Source organism: Colletotrichum higginsianum, chromosome 3 (assembly GCF_001672515.1).
Source record: "Colletotrichum higginsianum IMI 349063 chromosome 3, whole genome shotgun sequence".
Lineage (NCBI taxonomy): Eukaryota > Fungi > Ascomycota > Sordariomycetes > Glomerellales > Glomerellaceae > Colletotrichum > Colletotrichum higginsianum.
The window spans coordinates 251037-269308 of NC_030956.1; the positions used below are offsets into that span (position 1 = coordinate 251037).

Sequence of the window (18272 nt, forward strand, 5' to 3'; positions counted from 1 at the left end):
TTTCACGAGCACCCCGTTTCTTTGCACGGAGAGGACGTGGACTATGGGTGGAATGCCCTGATCTGCGTCCCCTTTCCTGATGGCGACGAAGGCCAGGGTCAGGTATGGTCACATGCCGGATGGTTTCTATTCGGCCACGTTGTCTTTCGGTGAAGAATGACTGCATGCCGAACCCCTCCAGGCGGAGAGCGAGGATGCCAATTCTCGAGACCCAGACACAGGAATTCCGATAATGAGGGTGAGGGTGTCGTTGCTTCCTCGGCTTTGCAATGCTCTTATGCCGTCGCAACCCAGCGAATGAAATCTGTAAACCCTCTCGTTGCTCGCAGCCAGATCGGGATGACCGTCTCTTATCGGACGGGGAGCCAGGGCGTATAAACTCCACGTCCTGCTGCAGAACTGCTGCAAGGCCGTCGTCATTCCCGATGTTGGATGCAGAAGCAGCTGTGTTCTTGCGGGCGGAGTGGACTCGAGCGTGGAGAGAAGTGCTTGGATGGTCGGCAGCCTCCCCCGCTAGCCGTTGGCTTCTGGATGACTTGCATGACGGTAAGCCCACGACGGCCTAGCGTCTGCTCGGTGATACCCAAGCCTTCGTTCGTAACTAGTGAGGTGCTGGATGAAGCTGGAATGTTGGCTGATGGCTCCAGCTCATAGGCTCGGTTTTGGCTTGGATTGAAATGCGCAATTTGGTAAAAGCACCACAGGTGGAAATTTCCGCGAAAACCAGTCAACCGGAATTAGTTTCAAGAAGATGTAAGTCGGTATCAAAACTACGCGCGGCCAATGGAAGCCGTATAGTACCGGCTGTATTGGTATCTGGGTGCCAAAGCAATTGTCGTTCAGTTGAGGTGAAGGGCATGCTCGGAGAGAGTGTCCGAGACCGGCGTTTTCTACTCTATTGGAACAACAATAAGGAGGTCGTGGCGATATGGCGTTGAGCAGGACTGAACAGTCCACATGTTCGATCTTGGCTCATGACTTCCACAAAGCTCCCTTCCCAAACGACTGTCGACGCAGTGTTTATGTGTGTATGGAATCTACCCTGGATCCCTCCGCGCCCTGCAGAGAACGTCATACATAATTGATCTTGTTATAGATCACGGACGTATATAAACGTCTCCTCTTATCCCTGTGACTCTTCTTACTTTTGTGTGTAAAAATCTTGAAGATATCTCGAAACAGTAACGGCGGATGAAGGGTTCTGTGTCGGGCAGAGGCTGGGAGAGTGGACTAACCACTCTCGATCACCGGCGACAGAGATAACCGCAACTGCACACCGCTGTTTTGATCACCACTCAACGTCTGACCCGTCATTTGGACGCTTTGGCCAATTGGGCGAGAGCCAAGCTGCGTTACTTCTCCCAGTATTTACCCGCCATGGCTGGCGGTTCGTCGGAGGCGGGGGACCATGCACGAGGACTTATCAGAGAGACAAAACCGAGAATGGATTCTCGCACCGGTCAGTGAAGGTGCGGGGTTATGTCAATACTGGTACTGGCTGGTGTTGGTCTGCCAGCCAATGTCACGACAGCCAATTAGCCCGAGGTAAACTTGGGGGGGAGGGGGAGTCGAGGACTGTTACACAGGTAGCTGGAAGGCGAAGCCATTTGACTTTGAAGACACAGAACTCCTCGCTCAATGTGTGTCAGCTGAAGAAACAAGAGAACCTTATAGCCAAATACAGCAGTTGATGATTGGTGTCGTGAACGTCGCAGTGTAAGTAAATAGTAGAATGGGTTGTGTGACGTTGAGTTTAGCAGTTTTTAGCGCGATTTTGACGCCAAAGAGAACTTGGTCTGTTCCTAGGTTTCGGGTCGGACTTGATTTAATCACCCTCCCCTCAAAACCCCCCCGACATCTGTTGCTCTGCCATAGAAATCGAGCATCAATCCCAAAAATTTGCCATCAGGGTCCCCTCTAACTCTATCTCAAGAATCAACCTCCTTAGTTGCTGCCATCTACCAATCAAGAACAATCACTGTGCTGTGCGCGCCCTCTTGGACGATCTCTCCTGGCCCTCGTCGTGGATTTCTTCCACCGTATTCCCGTGGCCAGAACCATCCATCTGGAGCGCTTCCTTGAGTAAGCGTTTCTCGCCGAGTCTGACCTCGACGGCCATCCTCTGGCGAGAAGTCAGATTGCCGGATGCCAGCAGAGCCTCGTCTTCTTCTGCTGTTGTCGGGTACTGCGCCAATAGCTTCTGCAGCGCAGCAGCCACAACGTGCTGATAGACCTCGTCGCGCTTCCTCTTGTCGGGGATGAGGTCGCCGCGGACCTTCTTGATCGCCTTCAGGACAGCCTTCAGCTGCTCCTCCAGCTCTGCGGATACCTCCTGGACCTTGGCGGGCGTCGTGAGACGGCCTTCTGAGTCCGGCTCGCCGGAGTCGCGCTCCAGGACGAAGACGTCCTCGAAATCTTCGGGGTCCACGTGCTCTGCCTATTTTTTGTTTTTCTTCCGTCAGCGCCATTGTAGACCATGGGCGTTTCTAATTATAAACATACCAGCTGCTTCCAGACGTCGTCAGTCAGCCTTAGCTGCTCGGTCAGGATGGACTGGACGAGGTCCCACGGGATCTCAACCACGTCGTAGCGAGAGTGCTTGGGGGTGACGTAGCCATATCTTCTGAGCAGTTCCGAGTTGGGGTGAGGACCATAGTAGTTGAGAATTTCCTCTCCGGCCTTGATGGGTCGGAGGGCGACGACGCTGAGGTCGTCCTCTCCGTGGTTGACGTGTGCCTGTAATTCTGTCAGCACGCGCTCGATAGAAATGGCATGGTATGGCTTCTCACATTGAACTCGGCATCGGCGTTTAGGATGTCGGCCATCGGCACCATGCCCAGCATCGTCTTGCCGTCGCGGTCTTCGACCCATTCTTCATTCTCTTCCTCAGGCTCCTCCTCGTTCTCCAGATCGAAGGCGTATGCCATGATGATACTTCCCATCCGGTGAGCCAGCTGCAGCAGCTCCGTCTCACTCGGTTGTGCCACACCTTGAGGGAAGAAGATGGTCGGGTTGGCTGCGATGACGGACAGAATCCGCGAGCGGAACATCTCGTCCGCCTCGTCCTTACCAATCTTTGACAGAACCGCGCTTCCCCTGAGCCACTCAAGATCGGAAGACTCCCAGAACATAAGGGTGTCAAACTTGTCGGGTAGGACCTCAAAGTACGGCTTCCAAGGGGAGGCATCGCCCTGAAGATACTCGTAGATCATGACCAGAATGAGAGAACCCCACGAGTCGAGGGGCTCGTTCTCCATGTCCTCATCGTCGCCGTCGTTTCCAGTGAAAACTTGGGGGATCTTCTTGGGCAGCTCGGATGTCTCAGTGTTAATGATGCTTTTTCTCGGGATGGTGAAAAGGACTGTCTCAGGGGCAATGTCCTTTGTGGCAACTAGCGATACATTAGCAAGTTTCCTCGGAAGAACATAGGGAAATTAGTCTCACTGATGCCACGTCCAGCATTCTGACCTCTCAGGTCGACGATTTGAATGTCTTCGTGGAATGTGGCGCCCTGGAGAGATTGGAACCAGGAGAGGAACTGCTGCGAGGCCGAGTTGAAATCGCCGGCAGCAGCCATTTTGTTGGATTGATCGAGGAAAGATATTTCAATCACTTGTATAGGTTAGAATTATTGATGCAACAAGTTGGTGCTGTTCTTTTCGCTTAGTTGTTGTGTGAGGGTTCTGTGAGTTGCCTTCTTCATGTTGCTGCTATGAGCGAGCTTCAGCGACCAAAATTTTCAGTCCGCAGTGCGTACTGTGCGCGACTTCGTTAGACGCACTCGCACAGTGTTCTTCATGGGCTCCACTTTTCCTTGTAGTTCGTGAGGCCGCAAGTGAAGTAGGTTCTTAGTAAACAGTGACATTTCTTAATCTTCCCCTTACAACTACACTGCATTTTTCTGGCTGAGGATTTAGCAATGCGTTGATGATTCAGCTTACTAGATCAAGGATCATGAAACGGACAGTAATGACTGTCACTACACCTCTTATGTTAAAGAAGCCTGCTTCTACTGCACATCCTCTGCAGTTCACGACTCAAGAGTCTTTTGAGAATTTGAATGCCCAAGAGATCAAGAGTTCAATTCCATGCCTACGAGCTTAAGAGTATCATACCATCGACTCAAGACTTTTTGAATAAAATCCATTGCTCCCTCCACCAACACGACAGTGAAAGCGTTATTTCCATCATCGGGTCGCCGTTCCTTCGGAGGGCGTGTTGCATCCTTCTTCCGCTGGAACAATCTGGTTCCCCTCGAATCTGACTCTCAGTCTTTTTGCAATCTTCTCCAACTCGTCCACGGGCTGAACGCCGCCGCCCGCCTTGGCGCGAGTGGCCTCGCTGAGGGCGACCAAAGTGGCCAAAGACGAATTCTTGGCATCCCGGAAGGGGAGGCAGCTTTCTTGACGAGACCCCCGACCGTTGTCAGAGATACCCTGGCTGACCATTGTCAAGGTGAGAAAGAGGGCTGCGATGGAAATCTCGACAGCCAATACTGTGATCCACCCCCAGCTGATGTGGACGTACGAAACCTGCGTCCACGCAACGCCGGAGATGTTGAAAGCGTCGACTGCGTACTTTTGCGGTTCACCCGAGCGCATCCTAGTAGAGAGTCATCAAGTTAGCTGTGGGATCTCAAGTGTTTTCAAGATTATAGCCTTTTTCGCCTCGATGCTGAAAACGTTCACTCTTAGACTTACGACATGGATAGACTGGTTGCGATGTTTGTATACAAATTGTTCATGACGTCGTGATGGAGCGTGTGGTTGGCCATGGTGCTCATGCTGAAGAGCACATCCTGGAAGAGGGTCTTGATGAACTCCGTTCCGCGAAAGAAGATGGCTGTGTCCTGGTACTCTTCGGTGACGTAGCTGGCACTTGCATACCCCACAAGGTCAACCTTCATGTTGCTGGCCATCTTTTCTAGTGACTGGAGACTTGCGCTGAACCCTTTCTCAACGGTCGTGTTGAGCCTCGCCAGGTTCGTTGCTGCCGGGCCCTTGAGGCGAAGAGTCTCGTTCCACCGGTCTATGCTCTGGTTGCAGTTGCGAGAAGCTTGTTTCAGAAGCGGTCTGCAGTTCATGTCCAGGTAGAAAGGATCCGTTCCTTCGGCAAGTTCTGCTGACTGTTCTACGATGCTTGTCGTCTCGACGCCCATCTGGACCTTCGTCTCGTACGTCTGGACGCATAAATGAAACAATACTTCAACCGCCTCATGCCGGAAGCCGCGTATTGCCTGTATCACGTCTGCCGTCATTGGCGACGACGCAGATTCTTCGATCTGCCCCCACAACGTCTCGTCGAAGGCTGTCGGAATGGTGTGCATCAGCACAAAAGACGCGACCCTTGTTTGCTGGAGACTGTCGCTGTCATTGAACGCAAAGCTCGCGCGGCCATTCAGCATATCAACCATGGCCACCAACGGCGTCTGGTGAGCCATCTCAAAGCCGCCGGGGAGAGATGCCCTCCACACCTTGGCCTCGGGGTTCGGGAACCCCAGCACGAGGGTTTCGATCAGCTCGGGGGATTCAAATTCCTCGACGCGCATGTACGAGGTGATGTTGGCCGTTTTCATGCAAATCCCTAAGGAGTGGTATGAGTCAAACGTGCAATTTCCTGTGGAACAAAACGCGCCGACGGGAGAAATTGACTCTCGGAATCCAGTGCTGTCGGACAAGGTAGCCATCACTAACGCTCTGCGAGATGCAATGTCCATGCGGTCTGCAGGAGAGACGATGGTGTGGACCGCTGGTGCTCTTGCTTCTTCCCCACGAGCTACGGCGTCCCGAACAGGATAGCTAATGACAAGTTGCGTGATGGGAGAGGTTACGGCGCTGACGATCATAAGGAACGCCCCTAGGGTAACGAAATGCCTGTGTCGAATCCGCCATAGCAGCATAATCGAGCCCCACGGACCTCTGCTCGCCTGGTCGAAGACATGGAGGTCGTACAACGGCCGGTTCTTTCGCAGCCACCCCCACTGCGATTGGCTGATTGCAACAGAGACGGGGAGCATAAAGGCGGCTTTGGATAGGGTGGTGAAGAAAGCAAGAAACGTGTTCAGCGTCATACTCAAGGGCCAATCTGGCAGCGGTTGCTGGTCGTAGTTGTTAAGAACCACAATGATCGCTGAACGGGTGCAGGTTAACCCGTCAGTTGCGTTTCTTCGGAAGAGGAAGCCATGAGACATGGGAACATACTGACGAACGCGGCAATGCTGAGCAAAATATATGTTACCTCCCATCCCCAGATCCTCCACAGCGGCTTCACGGCAACCGATGTCTCCGTTTCTCCGGGAACTCCTTCAAGGCGATCCAAAAAGCGATTACTGTTTTTGGATTCCAGTGACCATGTGGACGTGGCCACTGGCTTTCGATTAATGGATACATTTGCCGCGAAACTGCGAGCACGGGGTCGTTGCTGGTTGACCGAGGGTCGACCATCGCTAAATCCAGTAATCAATGAAGTGTCTTCAGGTGAGCCACTCCCGCCAGTTCGATATCCCGCAAGTGATTTTTCTGTTTCGGTTCGCGTTTTGGACCTCCAACGAGTGTCGTAGTAGGATGGCTCTACGCAATTTTGTGTTAGTCATCACCATCGGAAACATTGAATTTAGCTATTTTCGAGTTCTGACCATGTTGGTTCTCGCTTGGTGCACTATGTGAGTCGGCAAATGGGAAATATCGAATCCTCTCCTCCTCAGTTTGGATTGGGAAGGAAGTTTGAATGGAGGGATCTGAGATGTGTTGATATGCCATTGTACCCAGTCAAGCCGAGGACGGAAAGAAAACCTCCAATACTTCGAAGTTCAGTCGAAAGGAACTGGAGATCTTTGTCTTGATAAATCAGAACGACTTCCACAAAGGAGGGGGGTTTCACTCTAGATGCCAAGTAAAGCCTGCAGATTGCCAGCATGTAGTCTGTTGACCGAAATGCAGTGAAGCGCCATCTGCAATGTGATCCACCAACCACACTCACAGCCTGCTCCCCTGCTTCGGTTTCCAAGCCAAAAGTGCATTTCGGACAGGGCGGGCAAGTACCTAGACAGGAAGGTTGCAGTGGTATGAAGATAGGAAAACCTGATCAGTGTAGCATGCCACATGCAGGAAAGCTGTTTACACGGCAGCCAACAGTCTGCAAGACTCCATGAATAGCACAAAATCAAGCTTGATTCCAGGCATTGCGCAAGCAGGTGAAGGCGTTTTCATTATCGCGCATGTTACCATAGAAGTCGCTGCATTAAGCTCATCATAAACTTCCAGTTTCCCTCCCATTCGGTCAAACAGTCAATGAACGGAAATACCACAAGGAGCACAGAAACCACACTCGATATCCATCAGGCCGTCTCCTCAGTCTTCAAAGGCTTCTGGCCCGCAAGACTGTGGTAAAACACGTACGAGTGGATAGACGTGTTAAGGAGATCCTTACGCACGTCAATCAGGAACACCTCGACTTCTTCAGGAGACCACCCTAAGCCCCTCGTCATAGGTCCCACAGTGATTCCGTGTAGACCATCGTAGATGACGGCCTTGCAGTACGCACCGATCATTCTGAGGTCTTCTCTCTTGGGCCATTCGCCGACTGGCACCTTTTGAACGTCGTGAACCTGGTTTACGAAACCAGCATCCTTCAAGCGTTGGGGGTTGGTGTCTGCAACGTCCGCCTCGATACCGAACTTGTTGAGACCCTCCCAGATGTGTTTCATCATCTTGGTAACGGCGTATGTGGGAGGCATGGTGTCATCGTCACAGTTGAAATTCCACTTCATCTCTTGGAGTTCAATCCAGCCGCCTGGCTTAAGACACCTGATACATAATTAGACGATCGGATGCTACTCGGATAGGAAAATAACTCACCTGTATGCCTGAGCGAGGAGCTTGTCCCAGTCTTTGATTGCGGCGCCCATGTTGCGTATGTGGATGTAATCAATCGAATCGTCCGAATACAGCCACTCCGCTTCGGCGTCGTCGACTACGAAAGAGACGTTTACCGGGACATACATAGGTTGAATCGGGCTGAGGTCGATGCCGGTGACTTCGGCTTCTGGGTATTCGTCGCCCACTAGGAAAGCATTTAGAACCCCGCAGACACGGATTCACGAGGGTAAAACGTACTGTCAATGGCCCATATACCGGTTCCGGTGCCAATATCCAGAATCTTGTGTGGGTTCTCCAATGGGGCGCTGTGTAGTGCCCCGCCACACAGAGTGACGACCATGGCATGCTTCATGTCCTCCCGTTCTTGCTCGGCATCGTCGTTAGGGAACGCATAGCGTCCTTCTTTGAACTTGTGGTAACGCCGCTTGTTTTCGAAATTGTAGTCTCGGATGCTCGAGGCTAGGGAGGAGGTGTCGTTAGAACTTGTGTTGGAAGCAGTTTCATAGCCGTCCCCTTCGTCTCCCTCGTCTCCATCATCTTGAGCCTCGATGTTCGGCGGGGGGGAATGGTTGACGGCAGGCGATGCAGTTTCTTGGCGTCCAGTCTCAGGGCTCCCAGCTTCTTGGGGTCCGGCTTCTTGAGGTACGGCCTCTGAGGGGCCGACTTCCCGGGCTATCGATTCTCTTGCTTCCGATTCTCCGGCTCCGGCTTCCGGGGACTGGGGAGGGGGGGGCGACCTTGAAGGAGATTGGGTGGCGGCCCGCACTTCTGCCATGTTTCGTGCAGTCGAGTGGATGAGATTGAGGTTGTATTGTTTGTTGTAACTATACAGGTTGTAGGTCTGGTGGGGGAAACTGTGGCTTCATATAACAGTACACAACATGCAACGTGGAACCGAGGGGGTGGTTGAGGGGAAGAGAGACAAGAGAACCAACAGAGCAATCAACGGACCACGCCAGCCGGATTTGGCACAGCATCCGCGGATGGGTATCTAGCCGGGATTCGAATCCTTATTATCCACATTTCAGTCAGTTCATCGAATGAAGGCGCGATCCATCTCTCTGCCCTTGTTTGCTCATCTGACTTGTCATTTTCCAAACATCTTCTTCCGTCATGGTCTATGCACCACCCCCAGGCTTGCTCGCAACGCTTGCCGATTTTATCAATCGTTCTCATGAGACCAATCAGTGTGCTTCGACTAGAGCGCAGCTGTAAATTAGACGGAGCATCATGAGCCAACACCGGCAAGAAATTTGTACAAATGCAAGTATCTGTATGGTATGATTTTCAGGGTTAGTAGTTTCTGGAGAAAGGCTTTGATATTGCTTCAAATGACGGGCATGCTTTCACGTGTATCATGCTGCAACTGCCAGCAGAACGCTGTCTATGAAAGAAGATATTCCGACCTCCTGCGCCAGGAAGATACTGCAACAACCCAATTAGTTCATTTCTGCCACGGAAACCAGGCAGTTAAGAAGACAAAAAGATCGGGTTTGGGTCGTAAATGGGGCAAATGCACGACTCAATTAAATTTGAGCCAAGATCAGCATCCGTCGAATTCCATTTTTCAATGCTAAATCTTTAACCGACGGGCAGAATGGAAATGTTGACCACTCTACTTTGTCGTACCTCCTCATCAGTGTCTCTTATTTAGATAGCTTCGAGTTTGAAAACTCAAACGTCTTGTCGAACCTCCGTCGACACCACTTTGAAAAATGTCAGCATTTCCTAGTGAATCTCAGAGAAGAAGCATCTCTACGTACCTCACCGCAGCTAATCGGTTCGTACTTTGGTGGGTTCTTTTCGTCGGTGCACGTCGGCAGTACGGCGCACTGCTCGTTGTGATTGAAGCCGAAAAAGAAAGGCATCGAGTACCGGTCCTCGGGGGCGTAGTTGAAGACCCGGTGCACCGTCGACTGGAAACGGTCGTTGGAAAGCCTCTGAAAGAAGTCGCCAATGTTGATGACGAAGGTGTCGGGGACCGGTGGCACCTTGATCCACTGACCATCCTTTGTAAGGACTTGCAGCCCACCAACGCTGTCTTGCCAGAGCAGGGTGAAGCACTGAAGGTCGGTGTGTGCTCCGAGACCGACGTCGATGATGGCGTCTTGCGCTTCAGTGTTTTTGGGGTAGTAATTGACAACACTGTCACTATACAGAGTGTCAGTATGGTGAGATTCGAGATGTTGTCAAAGGGCTTGTGAAAGACTTGCCTTCCGGGGTATGTGATGACATCGTCAAAGTACGTCTCTGGTACATCCAACGCTAGAGCAAAAAGCTTGATAAGACTTCTCGCAAGTGTGAGACAGCTCTGCCAGTAGGTAATCATTTCTTCTTTGAAGGCTGGTAAATGGCTCGTTCCCTCCCACACAAAATCCTCATGTTTCATCCACGGCTTCACCTCTTCGGGCACGGCATCCGGATCCTTGGTCTCGGGATCATACCGCGGGTCATAACGAAAGCTGAACCCCTCGCGATGGTCTTTGGTCTCTGTCGGCGAAATCTGCGCAGCGCGCTTCTCTGTCCATCCGTTGAAGAACTTGGACTTCTTCTGTGCGACGAGCGCCTTCTTCTCACTGGGTTGCGAGAAGAAGGTCTGCGCCTGCTTGAAGGCCGCTTCTATCGTAGACTTGGGAACGCCGTGATTCTTGATGTAAAAAAACCCCGTGTTCTCGGCTGCGTCGCGGATGGTGGCGGCGAGGTCTTTGCGCTCGGACTCGGTGCCCCGGAGGTTGGAGAGATCGATGACGGGGACCTCGGAGGCGTTGCAGTCCCGAGGCGGGGTTCTCAGTACGTCGCGGAAAACAGTGCCATAAGCAGACATAAGCTCGAGCTTATAGCTCTCTGGTGCTTCAGTGGTCGTCGTGGTAGACATGGGAGGCGGCTGTTTACGCAAGTCTGAGTCCAGTTGAGTTTATCAAAATTAGTGGTATTGCAAGCTGCAACTGGGCTTCTGTGTAGTGAGATGCCGTGGCCGCCTTAATCAGTAATTGCCGAGAATCCCTCACGAGTGGCTGTTGTGCTTGAAGCCGTCCGAAGTCATGGGGTAATGGGTGAAGTAGGTTTGTGGCTCAATCAACAGCCCCTCCGAATCCCGCCGTTCTTCGCCGGAGATCCACTGAGGAGAAATGGCACGATAGCGAAAGATAATGACGTGCGATTTGATTCGTTGGAGGCAGGTCGGTTCGATAGGGCTTATCGCTCGGCATCCCGGGCCGACAACGGACCGTGTGGATTACGGGGCTCGTCCCGATCTTCGGAGCGACGGCGGACTTTCCGGAGACTCTTACCCGCGGATATCGTAGCGCTTAAACACTTGGCGCAGGCAAGACTCCTGGTTTCAAGTGACTGTTTTCGACATTCAAATACAAAGAACCCCAACATCCAGCAGAGTGGTCAATTGGCTACATCTTCGGCGAACACCCATCAAAGGCAATATCCTTCCTCTCTTATCTCAGGTGATGCGTTCCATATGCTGGTTCATTTCTGGCTGCTGAAGTACCCTTGCAATGCTTATCTCCCCCACAACATCCGCTTGCCTCCGGGTATCTTTCGTTTATCAGTAGCAAAATAATCGATCACGACGCCGCATCCGATATGGTTACGATTAGCATCGGATCAAATGTGATTTGGTATAAGTCTCGGCCCGGTCGTTTGACTTGATCTTGTCAACGTTCACAGTAAAGCAACTTAGACGGGCGGGTGGGCATCACTTCCTCTCTGTCAGACCTACCACTAGACTCAGTAACCCATCATGGGTCTTCTCAACCGCCTCCGCGTGCCCCAGGCCGCCGGAACCTCCGAAGTCCATGGCCGCGACGCCCTTCTTGCAAACGACGATCTCCGTCCGCTGAAACTCGCCGACCGCACCTGGACCCAATGGACCTACTTCACATTCTGGTTCTCCGCGACCGCCACCGTCTCGAACTGGTACGCATCCTCGACTGCCCAAGCGCTCGGCCTATCTATGTGGGAGTCCCTCGCTTGCGCCTTCGGTGGCCAGTGTCTTATCGCCATCATCATCACTCTCAACGGCCGACCTGGAAGCTGCTACCACATTGGCTACCCCGTTGTATGCAGATCTGCCTTTGGCATTTATGGCGCATGGTGGCCGACTTTCAACCGCGCCGTCATGGCGATTGTGTGGAACGGCGTCAACGCAGTACAGGGCGGCCAGTGTATCTACGTCATGTTGCACGCCATCATTCCAGGCATCGCGAACATTCCGAATACCATGGGCGAGGGCTCGGCGCTCACGACGGCGGGAATGATTGGCTTCGTCATCTTCTGGCTTGTGACCTGCGCGTTCCTGGTCATCCCTGTCCCCAAGATGCGCGGACTCGTGTACGCGAAGCTCTGCGTCTTCATCATCTCCGCCGTGGCCATGCTCGCATGGACAGCAACGAAAGCAGGCGGCCTCGGGCCCGTGGTTCGTCAGGGCGGGACGGCAACGGGATCGAAGAGGGCGTGGCTCATTGTCCAGTTCTTCATGCTCGGCGCGGCGAACTGCGCGACCTTTGCCAGCAACGCCGCGGATTTTCAGCGGTACGCGAAGAAGAAGAACGATGTCATCGTCGGGAACCTTTTCTGCTTCCCCGTTGCCAACTTCGTCGTGGCTGCCGTCGGCAACTTGGTCTGCGCCTCTAGCGAGCTGATCTTCGGGGAGCTCATCTGGAATCCAATCACGCTGCTAGATACCCTGCAAACGACTGAGTATACCGCGGCGAACCGCGCGGGGTGCTTCTTCATTGCTGGTTGTTTTGCGTACTGCTGTATCTTCAGTTCTATATTTGAGAATTCTTTGCCTGCTGGCAACGATATTGCGGCTCTGTTCCCCAAGTACCTCACTGTACGAAGGGGCTTCTTCGTCTGTGCAGTTATCTCATTTGCGATCAACCCTTGGTTCCTTCTAGTAAGTTGCACCAGGACACTTTCATTCATCGTACAGTACTAACGGTAGACAGGGCTCTGCTTCCATCTTCGTATCCTTTCTTTCCTCCTACCAAATATTCCTATCTGCCATCACGGGAGTTCTTCTCGTCAACTACTACATCATTGGCCGTGGTCGCATCCACATCCCGGATACCTTCAGTTCAGCAAAGTCTGGAGCCTACTACTACTCCCACGGGTGGAACATCCGTGCCTATGTCGCCTACATCGTTGGGATCATCCCTAACTTCTACGGCTTCCTCAACAACATGGGTGTATCGGCGCCCGTGGGTGTTTCACGATTCTACTTTTTTGCCTACTGGGTGGGCCTAGCTCTGTCTGGCTTCACCTTTTGGCTCACCTGCAAAATCTGGCCCCCGCCTATCATGGAGAGCAAATGGATTGAACCGAAAGATTATGTCAGGCCCGAGGAGTTGGAAGATGATGGACACGTAATTGAGGCAATCGGATTGCCGCAAGAGAGTCCAGTGGAAGATAATAAAAAGGGACTCAGTGAAAAATCAGTGAAGGTTTAAGGGTGGGAAGCATCAAGTTCATCCCTTGGCAACGGCAGTTTAGTTCACAAAAGTTTGAAAGAAACCCTCATGGTTCGATTGACTTGTGATTGAAACCCCAAGAATATGAGATTGTAAGCCGCGACCTGGCCAGTAAGCTGTTTTAGACGTGGATGTAGATCAAAGTTTTCGATGGTTCACTCTGAGAACGAAGCACATGATACCTCACAGCGGAAATCCCAACACTAGGAGATAGTGCCATCGTAAAACAATTGAGTTGCTAGACTGAAAGAGCAGCTTGACTCTGAAATCAAGAACTCATCTGCTAAATGCTTAACTCAAACGTAAAGTCAAACGGCTCTGTGTAGCATCTGTACTGCTCGAACGGCCTCGGTCCCACAGTAGCAGAGCCAATCCCGTTGTTATCATAATCAAGATGCAGAACCGTCATGTTCAGAGGCTTCAGATCGTGAGGATGCTTCGCGTCGTCCAAATCGAAGGGCATGTAGCGCAACGCCGTGAAGCTGAAAGGCTCAGGCTCGGCCCTTTGAATGTTGAGTGTGACGCCGCCCTCATTGTTGGTAACTTGCAGCCACCGCAGGTCCTCCCGGTTTCCGTTCTCCTGAGGGTAGTCATAATGGGTGAAGAGGTCCTCCACTGTTGATTCGTAGCGCCCTATACGGCACCCTTCCTTTGTGTCCTTGTAGTTCTCACCAGGTCCCCGCCCGAACCACGCAACTTCGTCGAAGTCGACCGGCAATACAGCCATGAGGCCGATGCGAGGAAGAACTCTGGTAACGTTGCCAACGAAGTCGCCACTGGCGTGAACGGTAAGACCAGCGGAAGAGACAGTGTACGTCAAGTCTGCTTCGGCGCCCCATTCAAGAGCCTTGGGCGCAACTCGGACCTTGTAGTTGACAGTGAGGGCGCCTTCCGCTTCTTGCCAGCGAACATCGCGAACCTGCGTATGCATGCTGCCAACTCTTTCCTCCTCCCAGATAGGTCCATCGCCATATTTCGCCGCGTCATTCTGGGTCAGAGCACGGTAGAAATAGAGCTCTGGTCCGCGCTGGAAGACATCGACATCGTTGATTTTCCAGGTAACATTGCCTTGGAGGAGGTCAAAGTCGAAAGAGGCGCCGCCATTCTCAACCTTGAGATGTGTTCTCTCCTGCTTGACGTCGAGGCTTTCCGATTGCCGAGTTTTGATAGGAGAAGCGGATCGTCTTGTTTGGTTGGCCGCTGCCGGAGCGACCAGATGAAGCTGATCCCAAGCCACAACGTGCCCTTTTTCGGCCCAAACTTTATCGTCCTTCAATACAAACTCGATGGTGACCCACACATCTTCGGACAAACTCGAGTTGCTTGTGGGAAGGTCTAATGCAAGATGCTCGCCCCCCGGAATACTCGGCAGGTTCAAGGCACGAGGAGTGGTGGGATCTTTTCCGTCCTGGACAAGGTGCCACGAAGCATCGAGTTCTGTAACATCGAGGAAGTCGAAGTGGTTGGCAATGACCATCTGGTGCCCGTCTTCGGAAAGCTTCACTGTAATGGGCTGGATTGCCTTGGCGTACTCGTTAAGCGAGGGCATGGGGGTATGGTCGGACAGAACGAGGCCGTCCATGATGAAGTCGGCATCGTTGGGCTCGTCACCAAAGTCTCCGCCGTAAGCGTAGTACTCGAGATCACCTTCTTTCTTCAGCAGTCCATGGTTGCTCCATTCCCACACCAATCCACCCTGTATCAGGGGCTCGGATCGGAAGAGCTCAATGTACTCTTTCAGACCACCAGGACCGTTGCCCATCGCACTGATTTCACCAAGTTAGAGAGCGTCAGCAAGAAAAGGCAGGAAAGGGTACATACTGTGCATATTCGCATAGAATGAAAGGCTTGTCCGTGTGGTTGCTGAGGAACTTTACAATACTTTCTGGAGATGAGTACATCTGGCTGTAGACATCGACAGACTTGGCTTCGCGGTCGGGCTCGTAGTGAGTAATACGACTCGGATCGCGTTGCTTGATCCACTTTGCCATCGCGTCCAGATTCTTCCCGTAGAAGCACTCGTTACCAAGCGACCAGATGATGACGGAAGCGTGATTCTTGAACCTTTCGACAACTGCATGAGCTCGGTCGACGTATGCATCCTCCCAATCGGGATTCTGCGACGTCCACTCCGCCATTGCCTCCTTCGTCTCTTCTATTGTGTCGAAGCCATGACACTCAAGGTCTGCCTCGGAGATAACGTAGAAGCCGATCTCATCTGCAACGTCGAAAAAGTCCGGGTGGGGGGGCTGGTGTGCGGTGCGAATGGTGTTGATGTTGGAGCGCTTCATCGTGATGAGATCGGCTCTCATATTCTCGTAAGGAACGGTCCTGCCCGATATATGGTGGTGCTCATGTCTGTTGACGCCGTAGATAGTAATGGCCTTGCCGTTGACGAGGAAATTGGAACCGCTTATCTCAACGCGACGAAGCCCAACTCGCTGACTGATGGTTCGGCCGTTGAACGTGACCAGAAGAGTATAAAGTGTTGGTGTTTCGGCGGACCACAGATGGAACTCGTCTCCATCCAGCTTGTGTTCGTAGATCTCGGAAGACGAAATAGATGTTTCGTCAAGCGCATCGCCGTCAGGAGAAAGAAGCTTTACAGTCATGTTCCCTGCTTCACCTTGGATCGTCGCGTTGAACTTGACGGTACCGCTCTCATACGAGTCGTCGATCTCGGTGTTGACGAAATAGTCCACGATTGATGAGCGAGGGAAAGGAAGAAGATACACGTCTCTGAAGATGCCTGACATCCACCACTGGTCTTGGTCCTCTATATAGGAACCATCGGACCACTGATAGACTCGGGCAGCCAAAGAGTTGGCCTCACCAAGGGTGAGGTAGTCAGTGATGTCGAACTCGTGAGAATTTCGGCTTCCTTGGCTGTAGCCGACTTCTTCGCCATTGACCCAGACGTGGAAGGCGCTATCAACGCCTTCAAAGCGCAGTCGGATCTGTTGGCCGTCATCCCAGTCCTCTGGCACTTCAAACTCCCGCCAGTATGACCCAGTGGGGTTGATGTATGAGACATTGGGCGGGGTGACAGGAAAAGGGTAGTCGATATTGGTGTAGTGTGGGATACCATAGCCCTGACGTTGCCACATTCCGGGGACCTCGATATCGTCCCACGAGGTCACGTTTGCCGTCTCCCAAAGGGGTGCTTCGAACGGGCTTTGGTCATAATGAAACTTCCAATTGCCATTGAGACTAAAGAGCTCGCTCTCTTCACGGTTGAACGAGAGGGCGGCCTCTTCGCCTGCGTACGAGTAAAAGTGGGCGCGAGGGGGCAAAGTGTTCCGATGCAAGACGTTCAGGTTCGTCCAATCGGGCAAAGACGCCGGAAAAGCTCCCAGACTCGAAATGAGGTCCATAATGTTTGCAAGACGGCCGGATTTGCCACAATTGTCTCGTCAGGAACCATTCCACCGTTGACACAATACTACAGCATCTCTTATATGTTTACACAATTCCCGTAGCCGAGGGAGCTTTCGGCCGCGTTATAATCTCCGGCTTGGCCTATGTCACTGTCATGTAGCTACACCATGGGAGTGCTATCCACGTGTCGTTCCTTCATGAGTCTACGTTCAAGCTCACTGATGAATGCTTCTCCCACCGCGGGTCTCATGTGGGCGATGATGACCACTCGGAGGAATGTCGGCGGCCGATAGATTCTTGCTCATGCGATTGTGCTCGTCAGACTGCAGCCTGAAAGCCTGGGCAGCGGGGAAATCGTCCAAGAACTGGGGAGATCATGCATGTTTTGTTGTTTCCCCGCAAGAACCACTGCACACCGTTGTATCCGGGTCCGACAGCCCCGCGATCATCGTCACAGTGGGGGATGAAGAAACATTGGATTTGGTCTCATGGCCACCGATGGGCTGCAAGCCCGATCCATAAGCTCGAATCAACTTGAAAGGGGCATCTTGCACGTCGATCAATATCCGCCTGTTCGGTTTCATCGGTGTATCTCTCCGCGAGCTTTCACTTGGTTTTCAATGGTCAACTTTGCTTTGCCGCACTGAAAATAACGGTGACACTGCAGTAATCACATTCAACAAGCAGCCCGATCTATGATGCGATTTTAAGCGTATGAGTGGCAAATGTACTCAGACTGCGGAGATTTAACGGTCCTGACCACTCTCGGTCGCTGGCCGTTACCTTAAAACAATGTCCTATGGTTAGCCGCAGAAGATCAAACAAACGAGGCCGGTATTTTTTATTCTCCTTCTAGCGTGCTTGAGGAGCTGATTGCACACTGGATAAATTTCCCGAAGATGTGGAATCTCGCGTCAAAAATGAGTAACTCCGTGTTGCTTCCGTGTTTTGAGATAAATAGAACATCAGACTGCGATGTTAAAATGTTGTGATTGGCATAGGGGGTAATCTGTGAGTCAGTCTTGAAACTTAGTCTGAGAGGTAGTTTGATGCCCCTAGGATCGGTATGAATACCCTGCTTTTATCCTCCTGTAGCTGCAGACAAAGGTTTTACCCCAGTCCAGGTAGAACGTGGATGTGCAGCCACACTTAACTCAGCATCAGTACATACGGCTACTCACGAACGTACTCTGTTCGCTTCACAGACGTGTCGCCACTCTGATCTGACAAGGGCTGGGTTAGTCAGTCCAAGCTTGCGCGGTACCTGACCAGAAGGCAAAAAATTGCCGCTCACCATAGTATATCTCCAGTCTAGAGTGCCCAGGTCATCCACTCATGAACTGGACGTTCTCATGCATCTGTAAAGTTTACAATTGCAACCGACCGAAGCCCGCGCGTGGACGAGAACACACAAATGAGTAATGCAGATATCATCATTGTGCTGTGCCATAGTCATTTCTTCTGGCTTCTTGCCATGATCCAGAACACCGAAGCATGCAATCTTCGTAATTAACTCATCATCTCGCTGTAG

The 18272-nt window shown here is 52.2% G+C and overlaps 6 protein-coding genes across 6 annotated transcripts; 1 reads left to right on the plus strand and 5 right to left on the minus strand.

Moving 5' to 3' along the window:
• Nucleotides 1-1975: 1975 nt before the first annotated feature.
• On the minus strand, nt 1976-3577 carry CH63R_03622 (SET domain-containing protein; the record flags this gene model as incomplete). The annotated part of the gene is made up of 4 exons (XM_018298597.1): nt 1976-2437; nt 2503-2736; nt 2790-3391; nt 3445-3577. The coding sequence occupies 4 exons, from the start codon at nt 3575-3577 to the stop codon at nt 1976-1978; spliced, it is 1431 nt and encodes a 476-aa protein (XP_018159843.1).
• A 610-nt stretch (nt 3578-4187) lies between these two features.
• Nucleotides 4188-5548, minus strand: CH63R_03623 (uncharacterized protein; the record flags this gene model as incomplete). Its single annotated transcript, XM_018298598.1, has 2 exons — nt 4188-4602; nt 4701-5548. 2 exons carry the CDS (start codon nt 5546-5548, stop codon nt 4188-4190), a joined length of 1263 nt encoding a protein of 420 aa, XP_018159844.1.
• Nucleotides 5549-7336: 1788 nt separating this feature from the next.
• On the minus strand, nt 7337-8652 carry CH63R_03624 (Methyltransferase domain-containing protein; the record flags this gene model as incomplete). The annotated part of the gene is made up of 3 exons (XM_018298599.1): nt 7337-7805; nt 7857-8061; nt 8115-8652. The coding sequence occupies 3 exons, from the start codon at nt 8650-8652 to the stop codon at nt 7337-7339; spliced, it is 1212 nt and encodes a 403-aa protein (XP_018159845.1).
• Nucleotides 8653-9551: 899 nt separating this feature from the next.
• CH63R_03625 (2OG-Fe(II) oxygenase) lies at nt 9552-10752 on the minus strand (the record flags this gene model as incomplete). The annotated part of the gene is made up of 3 exons (XM_018298600.1): nt 9552-9605; nt 9641-10028; nt 10124-10752. 3 exons carry the CDS (start codon nt 10750-10752, stop codon nt 9552-9554), a joined length of 1071 nt encoding a protein of 356 aa, XP_018159846.1.
• Nucleotides 10753-11631: 879 nt separating this feature from the next.
• On the plus strand, nt 11632-13342 carry CH63R_03626 (NCS1 nucleoside transporter; the record flags this gene model as incomplete). The annotated part of the gene is made up of 2 exons (XM_018298601.1): nt 11632-12789; nt 12842-13342. 2 exons carry the CDS (start codon nt 11632-11634, stop codon nt 13340-13342), a joined length of 1659 nt encoding a protein of 552 aa, XP_018159847.1.
• Nucleotides 13343-13646: 304 nt separating this feature from the next.
• On the minus strand, nt 13647-16737 carry CH63R_03627 (Beta-galactosidase/beta-glucuronidase; the record flags this gene model as incomplete). The annotated part of the gene is made up of 2 exons (XM_018298602.1): nt 13647-15129; nt 15185-16737. The coding sequence occupies 2 exons, from the start codon at nt 16735-16737 to the stop codon at nt 13647-13649; spliced, it is 3036 nt and encodes a 1011-aa protein (XP_018159848.1).
• Nucleotides 16738-18272: the final 1535 nt, after the last annotated feature.